The sequence below is a fragment of the Astatotilapia calliptera genome, chromosome 3 (genome assembly GCF_900246225.1).
Source record: "Astatotilapia calliptera chromosome 3, fAstCal1.2, whole genome shotgun sequence".
Classification (NCBI taxonomy): Eukaryota; Metazoa; Chordata; class Actinopteri; order Cichliformes; family Cichlidae; genus Astatotilapia; species Astatotilapia calliptera.
In genome coordinates this window covers 14,775,205-14,798,116 of record NC_039304.1, presented here as the reverse complement: position 1 = coordinate 14,798,116, position 22,912 = coordinate 14,775,205, and the positions used below count along the sequence as shown (strand labels likewise).

The window sequence follows — 22,912 nt, the reverse complement described above, 5'->3', positions numbered from 1 at the left end:
CCAGCAATAGTTAGACTACCACAAAGCTGACAGGAGGCCTTTTATACTTTGATGAACCTCTCTTTATAGGTTCCATTCAATTCAATTCTATTATATTTATGTAGCACCAAATCACAGCATCTTAGGGTGCTTCATATTGTAAAGACACTACAGTACAGTTAAAACACCAACAATCAGACAACCCCCATGAGCAAGCGCTTGGTGACAGTGGGAAGGACAAACTCCCCTTTAACAGGAAGCAACCTCCGGCAGAACCAGCCATAGGTATAGGCAGCCATCTGCTTTGACTGGTATAAACAAAAAGCTTGCCAAAAGGTGGTGATGAAGAAACAATCAGTGCATCATGGGAAGCCCCCAGCAGCCTAGACCCATTGCAGCATAACTAAAGGCAGATACGGGATCACGTGATCCAACCCTAACTAGATGCTTTATCATAAAGAAGAGTCTTAAGCCTAACCTTGAAAGTAGAGAGGTTTACCACATCCACCTCAAAAGTGATTTAAATGAACTTCAGACCTTGACGATGCTTCTCTGTGAAAGTTGTGAATTTTCATTTCCACCTGGTGGAATGATGAATCACCATGAAAGAGGAAGTTATTGCTGAGGGGCCAAGAAAGCTTGAGAAGTTATGAAACTTGACACACACATCCGACGTGATGAAGACTTTCATATCTTATGGGTCGTGCTAGTGGATTTGGCAAATTGGTGCCACCCACAAAATTTCAGTAGCATCCCTGGTGCTGCGTTTAATCTAATCGTCAAATATTTGATCAAACTCAGCGCCACATAATGTCAACAGGGAATCAGCATCATTTAGGTTATAAACTGTGTATAAAATTAGCATTTTTGTTCCATGTATAATTTACAGCAACAGGACATCTGGTTACTGAGGGTTATGGTATGACACCTAGTGGGCACCGAAGTCATAAGGCAGCAGACTGAACAATAGTGTGAATCATGTGATTTCAGCAAATGTCACGATTGCAGCTTTTGCATTGAGTTCACTGTGCATAACTTGTTGGGTCAAAGTAAATGAAACGTGCTGATTTGATCTTCAGCTTTAAATGTGATACACAAATGTTTTCCATAGTAATTACAGAAACCAAACTAAATTCAGCGGGCATGATCTGCGAATTGTCATCTCAACAAATCTCCAGGCTTCTAGAGTCGCCTTTGCAAAGGATCTTTGCTGTATATCCTCATCCTTAGAGAAGAGGTTGCATTGGTTGTCATAGCCCAACCAGCAGAAATTTGGATTTGTTTTAAGACTGAAGCTACTTTCTCTAAGATTTGATTGCGCTTTTGATTTGACAAATCAGAAAATGCTCTATTTAGCAATCCATCTTCTTAGCTCATCTCACTGATGGACCACTGAGCTCGTACCATGGCTCATACCACCCACAATTCACAAGTCACTACTCTTAACACAGTTTAGTCAGCTAATGGATCTTCACCCAAACTGTGCTCAAGATTAAGATTGTTTCTTTTTATGCTTCACACAGGACGGTAATCTGTAAACTGTGATGTGCTGTGAGCCGACGTTCTTATTTTCTTCTTATGGTCCTTCTTTGTAAGACAACACATGAAAAACAACCGATTTTACCAGTAGAGTGCAATGACTTGAGTTCGGTTGGTCGGATGGTAAAATGGGTTTGCTGACTCTAAGTCGTGACAACGTCGATCCTCCTTTACTCCACACTGCTGATTCTACAAATGCCGCAGTCATGTTCACTTTGTGTTATCAACAGTGTCAAGAGGCAGAGGAGCTGTGCAAACACTGAGCCGTTGCCCCTCGGTTCCTGTGCAAAGATACACGTCGTGTCATAAACACTGCTGTCTCCACATTAATCCTAAACATGACTTCGGTACAGATGAAGCTGGTGTATTAAATTTCTCTAACAGCTTCCCTTTAAATCAACAGAAAGCTGTTGGGCTTTTATACTCGGTGAGTTGCGGCTTCACAGTCTGTGCAGTCTGTTATATTGGGCTTTGTGGCTATAACATATCCATCAAAACTTGGACCGAGGTGAAACTTTGACAATCTATCCATCAGCCACTCTGCTTCTCAGCCAGACAGTCAATGACCAGCTGTAAATGATCCTGTAAGCCACTGGCTGTTAAAACGCTCTCACTGCTACATTTTACAAGAAATGTATACCCGGTAGGAAACAGAAGGAAGAATATTAAGCATTGAACCAATGCTGAGAGATGGGCAATCCCACAGATGTGCACCGAGCACAAACACACACACGGTGAAGTCAAATAGACACAAAAGCATGTGAGAAAAAAAATCTTTATAATATGATACACTCACAGCGCACGAATGCTGCTGTGGGAACTCAGTGTAACACACACATAGAGGGAGGCTCTGTCTCTCCTAGTTGGCTGTCATGAATATAGGTCTGCCAAACTGAGCAACAACAACAACCAAAAAAAAAAGAAAAGAAAAGAAAAAACAGTGGAAGTATTACATAAGTTAGGATTCTCTGTGATTTGAACCTAACTCAGCGGTGCTGAGGCGGCTGTTTAAATTGCATCAGTTCCTCTGATGTAAATGTGTATAGCCTTCAACTCCCTCAGAGCTTTTAGTCATTTATTTTGATTAGGGCTGTATTTATAAGATAAGTCTCTTAAGTAAGTCGCCTGGGATAACGGGTTGGCGAGGATGGTGGTGGGGGAACAAAATGAAGTCTGTTTGATGATTATAAATTCCGAAATATCTGCTTGTCAATTAATTAGCTGCTTCCTGGGTATGTGTGCCCCTCTTTTCATTTACTGGGCCCAGCTCTCCATGGACAAATACCCGCGATGCACCCATTGTATGTCTAAGCAGTTACACGCATCTCCAGCAGCTGGGGAGCGGAGAATAAAGATCCTTCAAAGGCAGACAGTTTTCAAGAGCAAGCCTCTGTTTTCTTGTGCCGGCTGATTTCTGAGAGCAGCGTATTTGGCTGCTTGAAGGCTTTACTCTGCCAGTGTCTCACTCTCAGACACAAACAACTGGAGAATGATGTGGATGTGAAGAGATAGGTAGAATGAGAAGACTGCACTTGAAGTGAAGCTTCCATCATTTCTGCCTGTGGTAGTACCACATTACGTGCAGGAAACTTGTCTTGTTGAGGTCTTTGTGGTTAGGCGAACCTTGACCATTGTCACGAAGATACTGTATCTATTTATAACTCCGCGATACTAGCTGGATTTTTAAATGAATGGAAAAGGATAAAGGATTGAAATATATTTTATATATTCAATAAAAATAAAGCATACATGGATATATTCACTGGTCATCTAGACCAAGTTACTGACTAGCACAGTATGTTATGTTATTTACATTGCATACTGCATATTAGCAAGCTAGCATAAATTATTTTTGTCCCCACATAATATTTAATTGTAGTAACTAGCCAACATGTTTGGTATTGCGATTCTAAAATTTAAGCTCTCCTCACTTTTTGTATACTGAACCATTTTAAGAAATTAAATTCCAATTTATTTAGATAACACATTAAGGCATTAAGACCCTACAATAATACAGAGAAAACTGAAACAGTCAGACGACCCATATGAGCAAGGATTTGGTGACAGTAGGAAGGAAAAACTTCCTTTCAACAGGAAGAAACCTCCGGCAGAACCAGGCTCTGGGAGGGGCAGACATCTGCTGAGACAGGTTAGTGGTGAGGGGAGGGAGACAGGACAAAAGACACGCTGTGGGAGAGACCAAGAGATTAATAATAATTCATAATTAAATGCAGAGTGATGCATAAACACACAGGGAGTGAAAAAAGGTGAACGAAGAAGAATTAATAATTTAAAGCAGCTAGTTTGTGTTTTCAACTGTTACTCTTTAGAAATTGCATTTGTATGCAACTAAAAACAACATAATAGTGCTTGAATTATGTTTCCTGTTAGCATAATGAGAAAACTTTAATGAGTAATCTGTTTAGTGAGCTGTAAATGTGTTGATAATAAATGCATCAGCTCCTGTGTCCTTGAAACACCGATGCACTTCATTGGGATTTGTAGATTGGGGATTTTTAGCACATCCAGTCAAATGACTGGTCCATCCATCGACCTGTCCGTCCAAAGTTCACAGTTATTGGTCAGACTTTAATCAAACATGCGCACAATGGTTACCTAATGGATGTTCAAAGTGTCTCTCAACATCAGTGTTGCGTTTGTCATTTCATGGTGAGTTGGGTGAGCTACTACTTGGCTGACCTTGTGTTTTTTGTTTTTTTTTTTATCATTTCAGCTTTGTTTTTTGTATTTTTCCTTTTGTACTGGCATTTGTATGTTCACAGTTTGACAGCTCAGAGGCTTAAAAAAAGTAGGAAATGTTTGACCAGAACTGCAGTTTATCAAAAAGGTACTAGAGGCTGACTCTGAAAATGCACGATAAAATACCCAAAATATAGCATGGTAGAATAAATGGTTTTAATCCATCTGTTTTCAGGTTTGTTGACTGCTTATTAAGTTTAGCGTCAGGGAATGGGTCCATATTGCCCATAGATGCTAATGCAGAAGTCCCTCCCTGAATTCTGTCTAAAGGCCACCAGATGGTGATAGCTGTGGTTACAAAAATACTTCCGGTCCTATAGAAGTCGATGGTGAAACTGCTTTCTGAGTTGACACAAACCTGCTGAGTTTATGAAATCGGTCGATCATGTCAGGTCATTTAATCGAAAAGTTGTTTGAAGGATTGAAGGATTGATTGAATGAAGGATTATCTGTGGTGTGAAACGGCACACTCATTAGCTAACGAGTTGTCATCATAGTTGACATCATAGCACAATCAGCAGTTAGCCTAATATGCATGTGCTTGGACTGGACTGTGGGGGCGGGGCTTTAGCTATGCCAGACTAAACCTGTGCAGGGGAGAACATGCAAACTCCATGCAGAAAGGCCCTGCCAGTCAGAAGGTTCAAACCCAGAACCTGCTAGCGACAGTGAAGCTACAGTGCTAATTGTGCTAACACAGTGCTAACTGTGCTAACACATTGCTAACCAGTGCAGGTGTTGCTCATTGATGTTTGTGTCTATAGTGTCTATTGTATTTTTTTTTCCTTTTTTAATAAATGTCCTGTTTGGAACATTCTTTAAATGCAAGTGAAAGGCTGCTGGTTCAATTCCAAACCTTCTTTTGGGAAGGGTGTCTGTGTAAAAGTTTGCTAAATCAAACATGTGGAGCTATCTGCTGCGGTAACAAAGGAGTAGCTGAAATGCAATAAGCAGGGATCTATGTCTTAAGCCTTACCTTGTTAACCAAGGTCACAAGCATTAGCAAATAATTTAGCACTCCAGCATATTCTCTGAATATGGTCACTTTTGGCTCTAACAAAAAAAAAGATGGCAGTGGGATGAAAGCTGTTATCAAGGCTTCAAAATATAGGTTCCTGCGTCTGTCGATCCTGCTTTATGCTATCCCTGCTGATTTCTAACACATAAAATAGCATAATTTCAATCGAATAGGTTCAGTACAAATTCCCTGGCAGATTTGAAGATTTCAGAACCTGAGCTCACAAAGCTTCATGGGAGTAACGTTGTGTGTTGTTTCTTTAAAATGCTTGTCAAACAGAGTTACTCGGTGACATGTTCTCTTAAGGTTTTTTTCTTTTTTCCCTTTCTTGCATGACAATTTTCACATTTGTATTCAGTCCAATCTGTCAAAAATATTCGGAACTGCAAACACTGCATGCGATGTCACCGTGATCTTAAGCAGGTTTTTGTTCTCCTCAGAGGTGGTGAGTCACACTGCATTTGGCAACGCCTCTCACTCGCACAGTTGAGTTTACAGTCTGGTTTCCAGTGAAGGAAAAAAATGTGACAGCATGCAGCATGCGACAAGTCATCAAATCAGACCTATATTTCCTCCGTCCCATATGTGGGAATCTTGTCATATTTAGTCCTCCTCAACATCATGATAGCTCCAGAAAGAGTGCGTGTTTTGCAAAATGTTCTTTTTAATACAGAATGCCTACAAGCATCAACAACAGAATACAGCTCGACTGAAATAATCCACGTTTCCTAACCTCAGGTAGATTCCCAGCTACAGATAAACATAAATATTTTGAGATTTCATATTTTTCATATGTTTTGCTGCCACAGCTTAATACTCCAAAAATATTTATTCTGGGAGGGATTAGGCGATTACTGTATCTAAACCTACCTTGCGTGAGGTGAGGCTCCTCGACGCGGTTTGAATCTTTAGAAATGAACGTGGCATCTTTTAAAAGAAAATTAAAGACCCAAAATAGTTTTGGCTTTTTCCTGTTTTTCCCCTGCGATCTGAAAGCGAACACTTGCATCCAGACATGTTGTCTTTCATCATTAAACTGTCTTGCAGAGGCTCCCGGGAGCCTCTTTGAGCACAGAGAGGAACCATGTATTTTAAAACAAGTGTCTCCTCTCTCTGGTGGGAGGTGTATATTAGAGTCATGGACCTGAGTTGAAATGATCTTAAAAAAGAAAAAAAAATAGCTTCTCATGTCTTACACACGCACACATCCACGGGCGCCTTTGTTGTCGCTTTATACATTAACGCAGGTGATACCCAAGGTCTCACAAGTGTGCAGATCTTTGACCTTGTTTTCTCTCCCCTCTCTGCTTCCATTATGTGCTTGTAGATCAAAGACACGCAGGGTGCTCCAGGCAGTCTTTCCAGTGAAGATCCTCACTTAAAGGCAGCTGACAGAGGTGAGTTATTAAACCTTACCACTGCTCTAGTGACCTCGCCCCTTCCCCTCACAATTTAAAACCCCTCTTTTAAAGATTCACCACAAAGTAGCCACAAGATAATGTTCGTAGCAAGCCTCTCAGTGCTGCACATGCTTATGAGTTGATTTCTCAGAATACATTAATCTCTTTTTCTGTTAGATTTTTACCCTCCACACAAGAGCTGACAGGTTTGTTGGCCTATTTTAATTAATGCGATACTATTTTAACTGTGTATCCACAATGGATCAACTACAGGGTGTGTGTAATTGCATTGTGTTTAGAGGATTTGCACAGCTTCCCTGAAATTAAGGTGCAATCACAGATACTTGTTCATGGTAAAAAGGGCTCGACTAACGGAGAGGAGACACTTTTCAGACGACTGGATCACTTACAAATAAGTCAAATTAAAATTGACCTGAATAAGCATTCATTTAACCCTAGAACACTATCGCTATAAATCGTAACACCATTACTAACGCCAGGTGGTTTTTACCCAATATAATATACCCAAAAAGTACTTGGCATCAAAATATATCAAAATCTGACAACACATGACAAATTGGAGTGGTCTTCTTTTATTTTCAACTGTGCCATGTCTAACAAAATGAAGAAGAAGTGTCATGGGGGGGGGGCCTAAAAAATGCTCAAAAATTTCTGAAAAATTAGGAATTTGACAATAAAAAAAAATCCTAAACAAAAAAATAATGACACTGGAAAGTTGGTCTTTGGTCCACCCATTCCTGGGACATTTGAGCACAGTCTCGACACACGAACAGCTGCAGGAGAATGACCAGTCATGAGGAAATGACCGGTTGACTAAAATATTTTTTTCATCATATGAATTCCCCTGGAAATCACCACTTTGTGATATTTTGTCATAATCACTGCACTAAATAAGTATGACATGCAAATTCCAGGCCCACTCTTACTTACCTATTCCTTACATGCAGTAAATAGACGCAGGGTAGTAATGGCGTGGACACACTTCCTGTCCACTCCTGCAGGGTAGTCAGCGCACCTCCCTAAGGGGCTACTGCTTTCTGCTGCCACTGGTCTGGCCTCACCTGCAAGTGTGCCGCGGTAGGGATGTCAAGCACGCTACAGATCGGGACTTGAGATGCGGCAAGATCACCTGATTTTATACACTAACACTATCACTGGGTGAAATCCACCCAAAACCTACTTCATCCTCTATCACTATTGCCGGGTAAAAATCGCCCGAACACATGCCTGTAGGAGAAAGTGGGCTTTGGGTTAGGGAAACACCCACGCCTTCAAAGATGTCAAAGACAATGCTGAAGCTACACAAGGATCCATGACACAGACAAACAAAACATATTGAAAATCAAATATATTTGCTCGGGTGAAAATCACCCGATAGTGTCCTAGGGTTAAAAAAATATTATTTTTTTCACTATATATTTTTGACTAAACATTAAAATAAATTGCCTAAACAATGAGATGAATAATACACATGTACTGTAGCCACATAAATAAACTAATTATGCTCAAATTTATGTCAATTATATTAAAATGTGTTTCAACAGTGCATATAATAAAAGCCTGCACTTTGCACTTGTTTTTACAGCGTTACACACTTGTTAAAGTACATTTAAAAACTAAGCATTTAAAAAAGATCATGGTGTGCTCTGGAAAATTCATAATAACCACATTCTTCAAAGACAAAAATATTTATTTTTTCTGTTTGGTCTTGATTTTCTTGGAAGTCAAATGTGTGCTGCACGCGTTTCAGCAGCTTTAACCGAAATCGGTCCATGTCTGTAGCCGAAAACGTCACGATTGGTACGTTTTATAAATGTTAATAGAATCTGTGGCTGAAAAAATGAGGCCGATGTGGAAGTGCCAAAAATAAAAAAACAGGCACTTAAAGTCGGCTCCAAAAATGAGTCAACTCCCACTCTTGACGCTCTTGTTAAAATTGCCGACTTCAGAGCAGAAGTCAGGATGTTTGTGCCCTGGTAGAAAAAAAGGGTTGTGCTGTCTGTATCTAATTGTCAACTTCATAACACCTCGATAGGAGCACACAAACCTTCAACAGGATTTTAATCAGACAAAACACAAAAACGCGGGATCACCAATCGCAAACTTCCACCAGGGGTGAGAGTGTAACATTACAGCAGTGATGCACAGCCAATTAAAATCCTTCTAAAGCTGAACCAGGTGTGGGAGTCCAAATAGCGTCAGAACTAAGCCCCCAATATTTATCAGTTTTATGTCAAACACTGCAAACAGCGAGGCGCACACAACAGCAGCGATCGCAGACAATACAAATGCACCTCACAAGACAAACAAGGCCTTCATTTACATCAGGGTATTTAGTGGACTGTAAGCAGTAACTCCACAAAGCTTCATATATGGAGAATAACACGTCTGTCACATCTTTGTATACAAAGAAGGAAGTGATCAGTTTCAGAGGCTTGTAGTATAGATGAGTTACTAATAAGGAAGCCCAGATAATGTCTGGTAATGATGTAGTTAATATTGCCTGTGTCTATGACATAATTGCGCTTTGCTAACCCATCCTGCAAACATCTTTTTGCTCTACCAATTTAAAATAAACTTGTGGTTAATTCTACTAACACCCTCCACAGGAGAGAAATTTCAGTTTAAATGTAATTAATATCTTCACACTAATTAGCAGGTATCTGTGTCTGTGTGGTGCATCTTGTTAATAAAGCTAAGAGGCGTTATGTGATAACAGCATGGACTCCAATATGGTTTAAAAAAACAATCATAGCATAGGTCTGAGTGTCTTACACAGCGCCCCCAACAGGACAGATAAATAAGTGACAGCAATGTGGGTCCTGCCATCATTTATATACAGTATAGAATATGCATTTATATATTATGTTACTGTATGTAACATATTTATTTTATTTAAATAAAAAATCCAGGTTACCTTTAACAATATCTGTGTTACAATTTAATTATTTCAGTGGTTATTTTGCACTTTATCTAAAATCTTTGCACTGTTAGCTGTGCTGTGGACTCTTTTCAAACACATCACATATTGTTGAGGCAAATCTAGCTATCCAGAACGCCTTATTGCCTGAACAGGGGTATTATGGCACACCCAGAAGCTATTTTCTGAAAATAACAAACAGGTAATCCATGCATGCAAGAGCTTTGTTTACTATACCTCTTGCAACTATTACTTTGACCACAGTTTCAAACCAATCTAAGAGAGAATCTAGTGCATCTAGTCTATCCTCCCCCCCTTTACACTGCCAGCATATTATCCTGCTCCAGCTGCAGAGAAGAGACAGGCCAGAATATTTATGGCCAGTATAAAAATTGTGTGCATTCCCAGTCACCTACACCCCGTGATTTACAGTGCATTTGACAAACACACTGAATAAAAGAAAAAAGGGGGAAGAAAAGGAGTGTTCAATTTGTATAGGAGTTTAGAGCGTGTCTGTTGTGCATGCTCCCGACGGATTCTGCTGTTAGTACGTGTGTGTGCGCATGTGTCGTACCGGCTACGCACGACACATCTCCCGCTGCGTGAGAACATGTCGATCTGTCTGCCCGCGTTCCTGCGCGTGTATCTGTATGCCTGTGTGTATCCTTAATGTGTGTGTGTGTGCGCGCACGTACAAGAGCGAGCACCGAATCCGCCTGCTCTGAAACACCAGCAACAGATAACAGATGGTCCCCCTGCATTAGAAGTGTTTTATTTCCCTGCGGAAGCCAGATATGTCAAAAATAAGCATGTGCAACATTAGTCATTTGGAATATTCATGCCCCTGCCGTCCGATGGTTTCCTTTTCACAGCCAAAATACCACCAGCCCAATTCTCCCAAGGAAGTGAGAGGAATTAGGGGGAGAAATAAAAAAGCAGCCATCAGCTGAACCGATTGAGGTGGGTGTTGGACCTACATGTGGTTCAATGGAAGGTTTCTTTTTTTTCTTCCCTCGTGGTCGCTTCTTCAGCATGCCAGGGCTGTAATTAAAAAGGGGTTACAGTCTGTAGATGTGTTCATATGAAGAACCTCATTCACCCAGGCCCATTAGACACAGTTTTGTGAATATGCACACATGTCCATATGCTGGTCTGGCTGCGCACACACACACACACACACACACACACACACACACACACACACACACACACACACACACACACACACACGAAATAGTGATTTGCTCCCACATTAAACAGCCTAATCCAGCGGATTAGACTTCTTTTGCATTCCTTCGTTGCCTTCCTTCACGGACTCGTCTTTGGGAGTCGCCTCCTCTCCACTACTGTCCTTATCTTCCCATTTCTCTTCTCCACCTCCATCTCCAACTGTAGCTTCAGCCTCTTTAATCTCCACCTCCTCTCCTCCCTGGCTTTCTAGCCCCATCTCACACCACTAAGCGTGGCTCCCATCCTTCTCCTTGGTGGCAGACATGGGCATGAATCATTATCAGCCCTGATTAACCATACACGTAGTTGGCAGTCTGGGCCCCACCGGGGGCCAATGGCATGATTTTCCTTCCGCCGAAAACATGAATTTTGAGCAGCACTTTCTTACTCGCCACGGTCCCTCATGATCAGGGTTAATTCGTGGCAGCATGCGTGAATGGCGTAGAGAGGAGGCAGAAGAGAAGGAGGAGGAAAAGCTACCAAACAGTAGTGCACCGCTTATCTCAGAAATGAAATATAATTTATTCAGGAATATGCAAATCCAACAATCACTCTGCCTTGTTTACCGAAGGGACCTGCTGATTCAGAGTCTGAAAGAGAGCGAGAGAAACAATCCGAACCACAGACGCCAACATACAGTGGATGCACAAAGGCAGCCAACAGCCAGTCATTTTACCGGTTTTCTTTAGATTTAGAAAATTAGGGATGTCGGGCGATTTCTTGGTTCTTTCATAGCTGCTAAAACCATTAAATGTGTTCTGGTGAGGCTGGCTTGTTTACAGAGGAACTGAATATGTGCATTCTGCTCTGTGACATATACAGCATGAACTCAAAATACCCAGGTTACCATCATTTCCCAAGTTTTATTAGGAAATACATACAGTTTTAGTGTTGTTCTGTATCTATAGGCGAGAATACTGGGAACTATAAGCTGGCATATGGTCACATATAACCTTGATTACTTTTTGATTTGAGGTACGTCAAGATTTTTACAATTTTTTACAGTTCTACTGTTTTAGATATTTACAGTGCTTAACAAATCCATTAGATCACCACCCAATGTAAGCTTTGAGCCACCGTTGACCTAAATTAGAAATGACTAATATCTGTTTCTGTAACGGTTAACCCACCAGTATGTCCACGCTCTTTAATCAAAATGATAGTTTTATTGCTAAAATATTGTTACTGTTGTTAACTTATAGAAAAGGAGAAAAAAATGTTTTATTATTTTATTATTATTATTATGATGTCAAATCACAGTTATTTGCTTGAATTTCTAAATTTGTTTTGGTGGTTGAACATTATACTTGATTAATTTCTTAATTTTAGTGAGCGACCGATGATTTGGTCATAAATTCTTGAATTCAGTCATTTTAAATTTTAAACCTTTTTGACTTTTATCACAGGTGTATTAATACATTCATTAAGTGCTTTTCTCCAAACCAGGCCATTATTCACCATTTCTACCCTGGACAAAAACCCTCCACAAACCACTGATCTCTGTGAACGATGTTACAAAAATGTACTTTTGCCTAATTAAAGCTGAATATGAGAATAACTAAAGGCTATAAATCTATGAGTCAGTCATGTTTTTAAACCTGTTTTACAAATTCCTCCAAATCTACCAAATTCATTGCAACAGAACAGGAGAAAAACAAATCCAGCATCTGTTTTGAGCCGTAGTAATAGTAGGTGGCCTCTTCTGTGAGTGTGCTATGCTTGACAACCTTCCAGAAAATGGCACCAGATTTGTTTTTTTACAATAAATACCACAACCGGGGGCTTTAGGGGGACTGAGCTTAAACAGGTGAGATATTTGGCTATTTTTATCAAGAAGAAACTTTTTAATAAAGTATATTCAAGAAAGTCAAAGGAGCTTGCAAAGAAAAGCGTCTGGACTTCTTTAAGTTACTTGAAGACGTTTCACCTCTCATCCGAGAAGCTTCGCTTCTTCAGTTCTAAGGTCAAATGGTGGAGAGTCCCAGATATAAACCTAGTGGGACCTATCTGGGACTGTCCACCATTTGACCTTAGAACTGAAGAAGCTTCTCGGATGAGAGGTGAAACGTCTTCAAGTAACTTAAAGAAGTCCAGACGCTTTTCTTTGCAAGCTCCTTTGACTACGATGACCTGGATGACTGAGAACCTTCACAGATATATTCAAGAAAATTTTATTGCTTTGTCATTTGTGGCCAAACCTCAAATATTTGTCCTGGCTCTACTATTAGAGCACAGATGTATTACAATAATACCGATAGTTAAACTAATGCCCGTTGGATGGTAAACTATGCGTCATTTAGACACTTTCACAACCTACTCAGGGGATTTAATTAGCATCTTACATTTGCTTTTGCAATGCGCCGCCATTGTTTTCATTATGTTCTCGGTTACAGCCATGTCTCCTATCACTGAGACGTATTTATCCATTTAATTTTCTGTTCTTAGGGGATTTGTTTGTTTTATGTAATTCATTGGTAGGACATCACATGTTTAGCATAGTAACAAGGTGTGGACGTATTCCAGGGGGTTTCAAACTGAGAGCGTTCGATAAGTAGGTTATATGCTGTGTTGCTATATTAATATAACAAAGTAAGGAAGTAGACGGTCTGTCTAAACACCGGCGTAGAATAGAAAAGTAGAATAGGTTGTTTTTTGAATCTGTTCATTTATAATGGGAATACTGCGTGAGCGCTTTTTTTTGATCTGACGCTAAGATGGGAAGCAGTTAGATCTTAAAACAATTAATTTTTTTATTGGTAACTAAGCAGTACACTGTCTAATGTGTCACATGCAATTTGGCTCTTCATCATCGCTGGATTGTAGAAATGGGTGCGAGTCGCAGCCATTTCCTCCCTCCCTGCTGAGAGTCCAATTAGCATGGTTGTATTGATTTTTCTGCACTGCATTTCATGTACTTTTCCACGTAGGTCCCTACAGCTAGTATGAATGTATGGGAGACAACAATTATCCCCTATAACAGAATCTCCGAGGCCACAGAAAAGGGAGCAGAGCTCAGAAAATTGATCTCTTCAGGCTTGCGGAGCTGTAAAGTGGATGAGCAGACAAAAGCCACCACAACTGGTGATATCTTAAAGCTACAGTATGCAAGTTTTTCTTGTCGAACTTTGTAGTTATATTTCCAGGTTGTTCTGACTTTGACGCTGAGAAATGAGACCTGTATCACAGACAATGATTGTGCAAAATCCTTTAACATTTTACATAAACCACAGGATGTTTCATGTTGTTTATGTCAGCGGTCCCCAACCTTTTTTGCGCCACGGACCGGTTTATGTCTGACAATATTTTCACGGACCGGCCTTTAAGGTGTCGCGGATAAATACAGCAAAATAAAACCAGTACCGGTACCAAAAAAAAAAAAGATTTAATGATAAAAACCATTAAAAAATAACAATAAAAACCCTGAAAACCATTAATTTCACACCTGAGCCCGGTACCAAACGACTCATGGACTGGTGGCCTTGGGGGTTGGAGACCCAGGGGTTGGAGACCCGGGGGTTGGAGACCGCTGGTTTATGTAATCTAATGGACTGATGCTTATGTAGCACATCATTTATTGTATGCACACACTCACATGCCGATGGATCCACTGGGATCAGTTTTGGGACGCTTTGATTTGTTGACTAAACCTCTCTAATTGGTTGATGGCCCACCTGTTTTGTTTCAGCTCAGTGTGCGACTCCTCATGAAGTTTTGCTGCTGTTCTCTGCTCTCTGTTTCACCTCGTCTGTGTCTTTTGCTCTTCCTCTGCTCCAACGTGTTGACGGGAACTCATTAAGATACTCTAGCTGAAAGTTTCCCAACTAATCCAGAGCACCTTCTCTGGTACTTGACCTCTTGGTTTACAAATTAAGCAGTAAATGCACACATCGTAACAGTGTGGACAATCATATGTCTCCTTCCCCGTGGCTGCTAAACCTGTCAGTACGAGAATGAGGGCTGCCGGCACGATCATAGATCTGTGCATAGGCATTATTTTTATGGGAATAGCACTAGTATAGAATTTAGAGACACAGATGAGAATTTAGGGGTTTAATCAATCCCAGAAGAAGAACTTTAGTCTTTTTAAGACATTTGCACTTCTGAGTCTTAGGGTATTAGATCAGATTGGCTACACCTTCAGGGATTTTTACACGTGTGCCTGTGAACTATGAAGAACTTGCTAAAAAAAGAGAGAGAGAAAAGACCGAGAAATATAATCAGGTGTTGAACAGAGAATCCAGAGGCTTATCTGCCTTCTCTTAAACTTAGATGAGCAGAAATCCTTGTGCGTATCTTCTACAAGTAATTCAGAAAATTGTGAGTGGGCAGTCCCCATGTGTATTCTTTATAATTTTCTGATTTATAAAAGAGTTTTTAGTTTCTTGCAATTTTTAAAGCTTCAACACAAAACCACAGACATGCTTTATTGATTTTTTTTTTCCAGCAAGAAGTGCTGTCTAGGCTTCTCAGGGATATCTTTAGAAGCAGCACTTTCCTCTTATATGCACAGTATATCATGGTTATGTAATGTGTAAAGAGATATCGCTGTGCAAATATGCATTTCACATACGTGTGTACACAGTTAGTGAGTGCCACACTGCTACTGTTGCCCATTTGCTTCATTTTTTGATAGAGGAAGTCCTGCGACACATTTTTATTGTCTGAGTTGTAAGCAAGCAGCTATACCTTCATATTTTACATGCTATTCATGTCCCTTCTTCATCCTGCAGTTTGAATGACTAAAAGATCGTTTCGTTGTTTCTCGGTTGTGTCATGTCAACAATGTGATATTAATCGGCTGAAGTTATACATCCACCACCGTGCTATTTTTGCCACACGCACACACTCGCACGTTGCCCGAGAGGTCAGCAGCATAACAGGGTTCTTACTAGGTCGAATTGCTCGGAGGCAGAAGTTAATTTCCAACTCAACAGAGATAAATGGCTTTGTTTTGACCTCCCTTGTTCGCTGGCACAACAAAGACTCTTTGCTATTCTGGGAGAAAAGTACTGTAAATACCTGTAATTTAAAAGTGGCAGTTCATTATTTGGAGTATGAAATGATTTGATTTGGTAGCAGCGATTACCTGGATTTGGTATTGTGTGTCTTTCTGCTAAGCTTAGATAAATTTATATATATTTTTGTTTGTCTGAAATCATTTTCTTCAGTTTTCGGTACAATTTTGAACGATCACGGAGCAACAGAAGAACAAAGGAAAAAAGCTTATTACTATTAACAGCATCGCAGTTCTGTTTGGGGACTGCAAGTGCCTAAGGAGGGTAGATAACTGAATATGCTAATGACAGCATGTTATAATAGAGCAGATAAATACATTGCTTGATCATTTTCTTATAATGTTGTGCTTTTTTTCTGGAAAGGCTCGTTAAGAAGATACTTTTAAGCAATATACATGCATTTCAGTTTAAATATTGTCATTACTGTAGATTATCAGATTGCATGCATCCATACTTACATTTGCTATTTTTAGTGCACTCGTTTCACTCTCAGGTACGGCTACATTGAGTGCTATGAGAGTACCTGGATGCAGGCAAAAAATTTGAGAGCTAAACACTTCTCTGTTCTGTTCACCGTGTTGTACATGCAGCAGAAAAAGCGGCACCATCAGACTATTTCATTTATCTAATTTCAGGACAATACGTCATCAGCACTAGCTAGCTAGCAGTAGCAGATTTGCAGTTGAAACCTCATATTGACTATGATGTAAAGTGATTCAGTGGTTATGCATTTAAGTTAATATGTTTGTTCCAAAGCACAACATGTTGCAAATGTTCGCAAATTGCAGTAGCCAGCAATACAAGCACACTCATTCATTATAAATGTCTCTTTTATTAAGTGCCCTAATCGCTGTGTTCAGTTTGAGACAGTGCTACCTTTCCAAACATATGCACTACCCAAGTAAGGTCACAGTGGACTAAATGAAAATGCACTAAAATAAGTAACCAAACTGAGACATACTTGCCATCGTTGCTTAGCTATTATTAGGCACTTCTATAAGGGAGGGGTTTATTGATAGGTCAATTTAATAAAGTAGCGTAATTGAGATTTCAGATGCACGCAAACTCATGTCAAACCTTTGTGGACTCAATCTACTCCCTTCACTTTGATCTATTCAGTCAAGATTATCTCCCTCCAAAACGGTCTCGTCTCCCCGTGTGCAAGATATAATTGAGGTTGTTACATTGTTATATTGATTTGTTCAATTGAGATGGGTTCCCAGTATCTTTGTACGTGTGGTTTATATGAAATTGTAACATAATTTTTGGTTTTTCCTCGTTTCTGGCTGTCAGCATTTCTGCTCAACATTGTGTTGAAATATGTTTAGAAATCTGTCGAGGTCTGGTAATCTGGTAAGGTTTAGTTTAAGTTTATGTATATATATAAGATGTATTAGTCCACCACCAAATGTAAGGTTTATGCCACAGCTACCTTAAATTAGCAGTACTGGTAATTTAATTATGTATGTATTAGGGGTGCAACGATACACAAAATTCACGGTTCGGTTCGGTTCGATACTTTGGTGTCACGGTTCGATATTTTTTCGATACAAAAAATGTTCATGCCTTTTTAATTTGTCATTTATTAAAATTATAAATATATATTTTAACTCAAAAGTACAGTTTTTAAATTTAACCCTAACCCTTGTGCGTGTTTTTTATTTTGACAGCGAATGCGCACCTGCGGACCACTTATGTGCAGCCCTGGTTATTTAGCTTGTCATATTGCAGCAACAGAAATTCTTTTGTCCATGAAACCATAAAGCTGCACTTTCTTTTTGCCTTATAGTCTCATTTGTCATAACTTCTCCGTTTTGTGGTAAGCTTTTCTTTGGCTGTCACTTCTTCACCCTGACCTGTCTTATTTGGCTCAGCAGAACTAAAATATATATACTGCTACTTTTACACACGGACTCACATAAGCTCAGCGATTCTCTGCGCGATCAACCTCTCACATGTTTAAGCTGCGGGAGATTTCACTTGTCATGTTTGCATAGTAAGCTAACGATTAATAAGACGATGTCAGAGGAATTGGTGCACAAATTATCATCACTCACAGATCAGTGCTGTCGCTCTCTATACACAGTTCGCACGATTGCAAAGTGAAAGCAAAAAACAAGCGCAAATTCAAACGCGATTTCAATATGTCACATATTGACAGTGGCTCACCGATGCCAATGACATAATTACCCAGCTACATTTCTGAAAGAATGCAAAAGCATTGACATATATTTTTCCTTCCTACAATAGCCCGACGGGCAGGGCAGAGATAGATTTTGGTAGCCCGACTGAAAAAATCGCTAGCCCCAGGACGTCGGGCTAGCGATTTTGCGAGCCCTGTATCTGATTGAGGAATCACTCATCTTTGGAAAAGAGAGTTTATTACAGAGAAATGTAATAAACTCTCTTTTCTGGGCTATATTCTCAGCAGCATAAGGAGAATCATGTGCTAACAGCTGTCTAAATGACTCGGCTAAAGTTAGTAGCATGCTTGTTGTTTTTGTCTTTGCACTAGGATGACGTCGGCGTAAATGTGCAGTCATATTCGTTGTGTTCCCACTAGTGCTTTCAGGTTAATCTCGTTGAAATGACCTTAACGCCACAACACGGCAAATCTCCATTAATGAGCTACCGCCGATCGCCCCGTGCATGGGGCTAGACGGCCAACACGTTAACGAGCTAACTGCGCTAACACACTAGTTCCCACCCATGTAATTAAGCATTGCGTGGCACATCCAACATACTGTTTTACTTTAGTCCATGACCAAAATAATTCCAAACGCCAGATCTGAATGAGAGTGGGGGAGGTCCATCTTGCAAGGAGAGCTTAACTTCTGTCTTGCTAGCTTGCCCTGCGCTCTTCCTTCTGACTATGCTGTCTGTGTTGAGCGCTCAGTGGATCTGCGCTCGACAGTGCAGCCTAGGCGGAGTAGTCGAACGCAGATTCACTGAGCGCTCAACACAGACAGCATCGTCAGAAGGAAAATTGATAAAATAAATTACAAATGTTGTATTGTTCGATACATATGCGTACCGAACCGAAAGCACTGTATCAAACGGTTCAATATCGATACGAATATCGTTGCACCCCTAGTATGTATGTATATATGCATGTAGTACTTACTGTTACTATGGATGCCTGAAATGCATGCTACATTTAAAACAAAGGGTGCAAATTTTACACAAATCTTTTTTACACATACAAATCTTTTTTACGCACACACAAATCTTTTTTACACACACAAATTCTTTTTACACATACAAATCTTTTTTACGCACACACAAATCTTTTTTACACACACAAATTCTTTTTACACATACAAATCTTTTTTACGCACACACAAATCTTTTTTACAAGTACAAAATATTTATGACCACATTTTGAGCCCATACACATATTGTAAATGACTGTTGTGCTCTCAATTATCACCTTGCATTCTCCCTCACTGCCCACCACACTGCTTTAGCACTTATTAGGGGCACATACTTGAGGCTCAGCCACACAGTTCACCCTCAGCCCACATTTTGCTGGTAATGAGCTTGACGGAGGAGACAGAAGAAGACACAAATAGATCATTGAGTGGTGACCCTGCTGAATGCCAGCGTGGTGGCTTGTATTGATTTGTACTCTGAAAATATGGCAAAGATGAAACGATACACATTTTTAATTATCATGTGACCTTACTTCCTATTATTTCTGGAAGATTTTGTTGCTGCATAACTGGCGTCTGTTTCTTTGTTGGGTTTTGATGATCTGGTTAGCTCAGTCAGCAAAAGCATTGCATTGGAAGGCACCTTTTCATTCATGATGTCACATCATTATATGAATTGCCCAGCTTGAACATGAAACAACAACAACAGGCTTTCTTTTGCTCTTCTGCCAGTTTCCGTTCTGTTATTTATAATGTAAAAGCGAGTGCATACCCTTTTGTCACAGCAGCTAGTATACTGCATGGCACTGCATGCAAACACCCTTACTTCTATTCCTGCCATACAGGCAGCCAAACGCCACAGCAGCTCATAATGTTTGGTCATTTAAACTGACACTGAAAATAACCTCCCTGAAATATTACTGCTTGGCGACTGCTGCACTTTAGCGACAAACAATAGTTAAGCTAATGAGTGCTAACATTGGCTATCGTACATAGAAAAGAAAGCAGCAAGACTGCATATTTGAAAAACAGGAACAATTTTTAGCTTCTGTTTTTTTGTGTTTCCTCATTTGTTGATTAACAAATTAAGGTTGACAGCCATAATTAGTTGGATAAAAGTGTAAGGCACCTGGTCTCTAGGCGGCTAGTGAAAAATGTGTATTTCCCAGTTGGCTAGCGAGTGGTTGCTAGAGATTGCTTGCTGTTGCTAGGTGAAACTGGGTGCAACGATGTAAATAGGCTGCACTGAAAATCTTTAGTTTGCGTTTGGTCACGAGCCCATAGTTTGCATTGGAAGACGGCGTAAACACTCGCCAACTGCCTGCTAAGCGGTAGAGAAACTGTAAAGAGTGTGACATAAACCGCAAAAGGCTACTGCTCCTGTTCAAAGTAACCATGTCGATTTCAGTGATACGGCAAATCTTTTACTTTGAAAGTTGCTTCCAGTTTGCATCACACCTTTTCAGGTTTCACTGCTGCTCAGTCTAGCTAACAAGCAATTGTAGAGAGGTTAGCATCCTCCTAGGGCTGTGCAATATGACCAAAATCTCATATCCCGATATAAGACAATTATCGTCCCGACAACGATGTATATCACCAAAAGTTTACTTTTTCTGTAAAGTCTGTGAATCTTGGGCAACTCAACTTGCGTGAAGTGTTTTCAGCTGGGCGTCGTGTACCTGGAGCCAAGTGTTAGATAGGTTGAAACGGCTGCAATTTTCTTTGTGAGTATTTATTACATGGCGTGATGCGGGGAAAAGGCTGTTCTAAGGTTTATTTTTTAGCACCTGACAGCTCTTTTTAGCTTCTCGTCCATAAACACTCTGCATACTATTTCACTCGATTCCGTTTATTTTGAAAAATCTCAATAGCATCTGAAGCTTTATTGCGAAAGGTTTATGTGGGAAATAAACAAGTGGACGGTGGAGCCACGCAACGTGTTTTTCCGTCGTTGTTGCTAACGACAACGCATAAAAACAGTCGGTTGTCTGTCCGTAGTGTGGTTATATTAAATATAAGAGACAGAGAGAACTTTAAGAAATTCTAGAGTGACTATCGAAATGATGAAAAATATTGCTGTAAACGGTTTATTTTGCGACACCACGAAACAAACGATAGCGTAAAATGAAACGGTAGACGTTTTTATATCGTGATCCGAAATATATCGTTATATCGAACAGCCCTACGTTCTCAATGCAAACGACGGGCAACCACAGCAATCTGCTATCAACCAAAGCAATCACAAGGAGGTTTTTCATTTAGCTTCCTGTTTGTAATCAGCTTTTCCCCAGCAGACTAACAGTCTTAGGTGTGAGTGTTGTTTGAAGGAATTAAACTAATTTTACATTTTGCATGAAAATTGATGAAATTGACTTAAAACAGGCTTATGTTCGGACCTTAATAAAAGTTTATGTTCTCTATTTTAAAACTGAAATTCCATCCATCCATCCATCCATCTTCTTCTGCTTATCTGGGGCCAAGTCACTGAGGCAACAGTCTAAGCAGAGAACCCTAGACCTCTCTCCCCATCCATCTCTTCCAGCTTATCCGAGGAAACACAGAGGCGTTCCCAGCTGAGAGGCCTCCACCCAGTGGCACATGCCCGGAACACCTCACCTCACCAGGAGGGATCCTGGTCAGAAGCTTAAACAAATTGAATTGGTTTCTTTCGAAAAAGGAGAAATTAAAACTGAAATTACCTATTGGATATATACACAACCATCTTCTTCTGTTTTCTTCTGATCTACTACAGTGATATTCAACTTGACTGCGTGAGGCTTTCAAGTTCTGTTACAATGTATCCTGGCACCAGCCGACTGTAAAACAGTTCAAGAAACCGTTGGATGGATTTCATCTAAAGTCCCATGTTGCTTTAAAAACTGGGCTGTTGGCGGGATCTGTTATTCATTAGACGTGCCTGTCAGATGATATTGGATCAAAACTCACAGTTATTGAGGAATTAAAAAATCCAAGCATAGCACATCACGAAGACAGGTGGCTGCCAGCCTGTTAATGATACACAGAAACCATAAGTTGTCTCCCACACGGGATTGTGTGAGCTGCAGGATGCAGTTGGAACTGATGATGCTCTGCTGGCTTTGGTATGAATACACTGAGAAGATGCTGACCATACCAGCATGGCGTATTCTCCTTTGTGCTGTCTTTGCTCTACCTGTGCTTGCTATGATTAAGTTCTCAGCTGTTTAAGTAAGGTTCTGTGTTGTGAGGGCTGCAGTCTTGCGGTCTTAAGAGATGTGCTCGTTGTTCATACACAGGAAGATTTTCACAAGGAGGCAGCACAAATACTGAGCTGTGGGATTTACTTGTCAACTGCGTTTAAAACACGTGCGAGATAACAAACGGTGGATGCAATAATGGTTAAAAAATATATATATAATATATCTGCGGTATTTGGTCGCTGACAGCTTAATGCACTTCATCGTCTGAAAGCTAGCTAGGAAATAAATGGAGACAGTCGGATGAGTGCTTGTGATATTCAGCTTTCTCACTCCAGCCGATCATAGAGAAACGTTTGCTTCACCGTATGCTGGGAGTGCAACTTAAATTGCAACCTATTATGTCAGAATGCAGAGTTGTAATTGGCATTTCTTCACATTTCAACAAAAGTCTCGGTGTCCCTTTTAATGTCAGGAGAAACGGTGAAAGCAAAACTGAAAAACAAACAGTCTCATCTAACCTAAAAGGGAACAAAATGTGGCTCAGCATTAGCATTTGAAATCTGCAGTTCCTCACTCAGCTCCGAGCTTCTGTGTCTGAAAGTACAGAGCACAGTTTGGAGATTTAACTAAGCACGAGAACTCGGCTCAATTCCCAAAGCAGCCGCCAACCACCCAACTGCACAGCACTTTTGGAAAATA

The 22,912-nt window shown here is 40.2% G+C and overlaps 1 protein-coding gene across 2 annotated transcripts in view; it reads left to right on the top strand.

The window, feature by feature from the left end:
- Positions 1–22,912, top strand: part of LOC113018664 (glucosidase 2 subunit beta-like) — a 172,839-nt gene that overhangs the window by 68,975 nt on the left and 80,952 nt on the right. For both annotated transcript variants that reach the window (XM_026161957.1, XM_026161958.1), the window contains exon 10: positions 6,624–6,693. In XM_026161957.1, the coding sequence (XP_026017742.1) occupies positions 6,624–6,693 (70 nt within the window). The remainder of the gene's footprint in view (positions 1–6,623; positions 6,694–22,912) is intronic.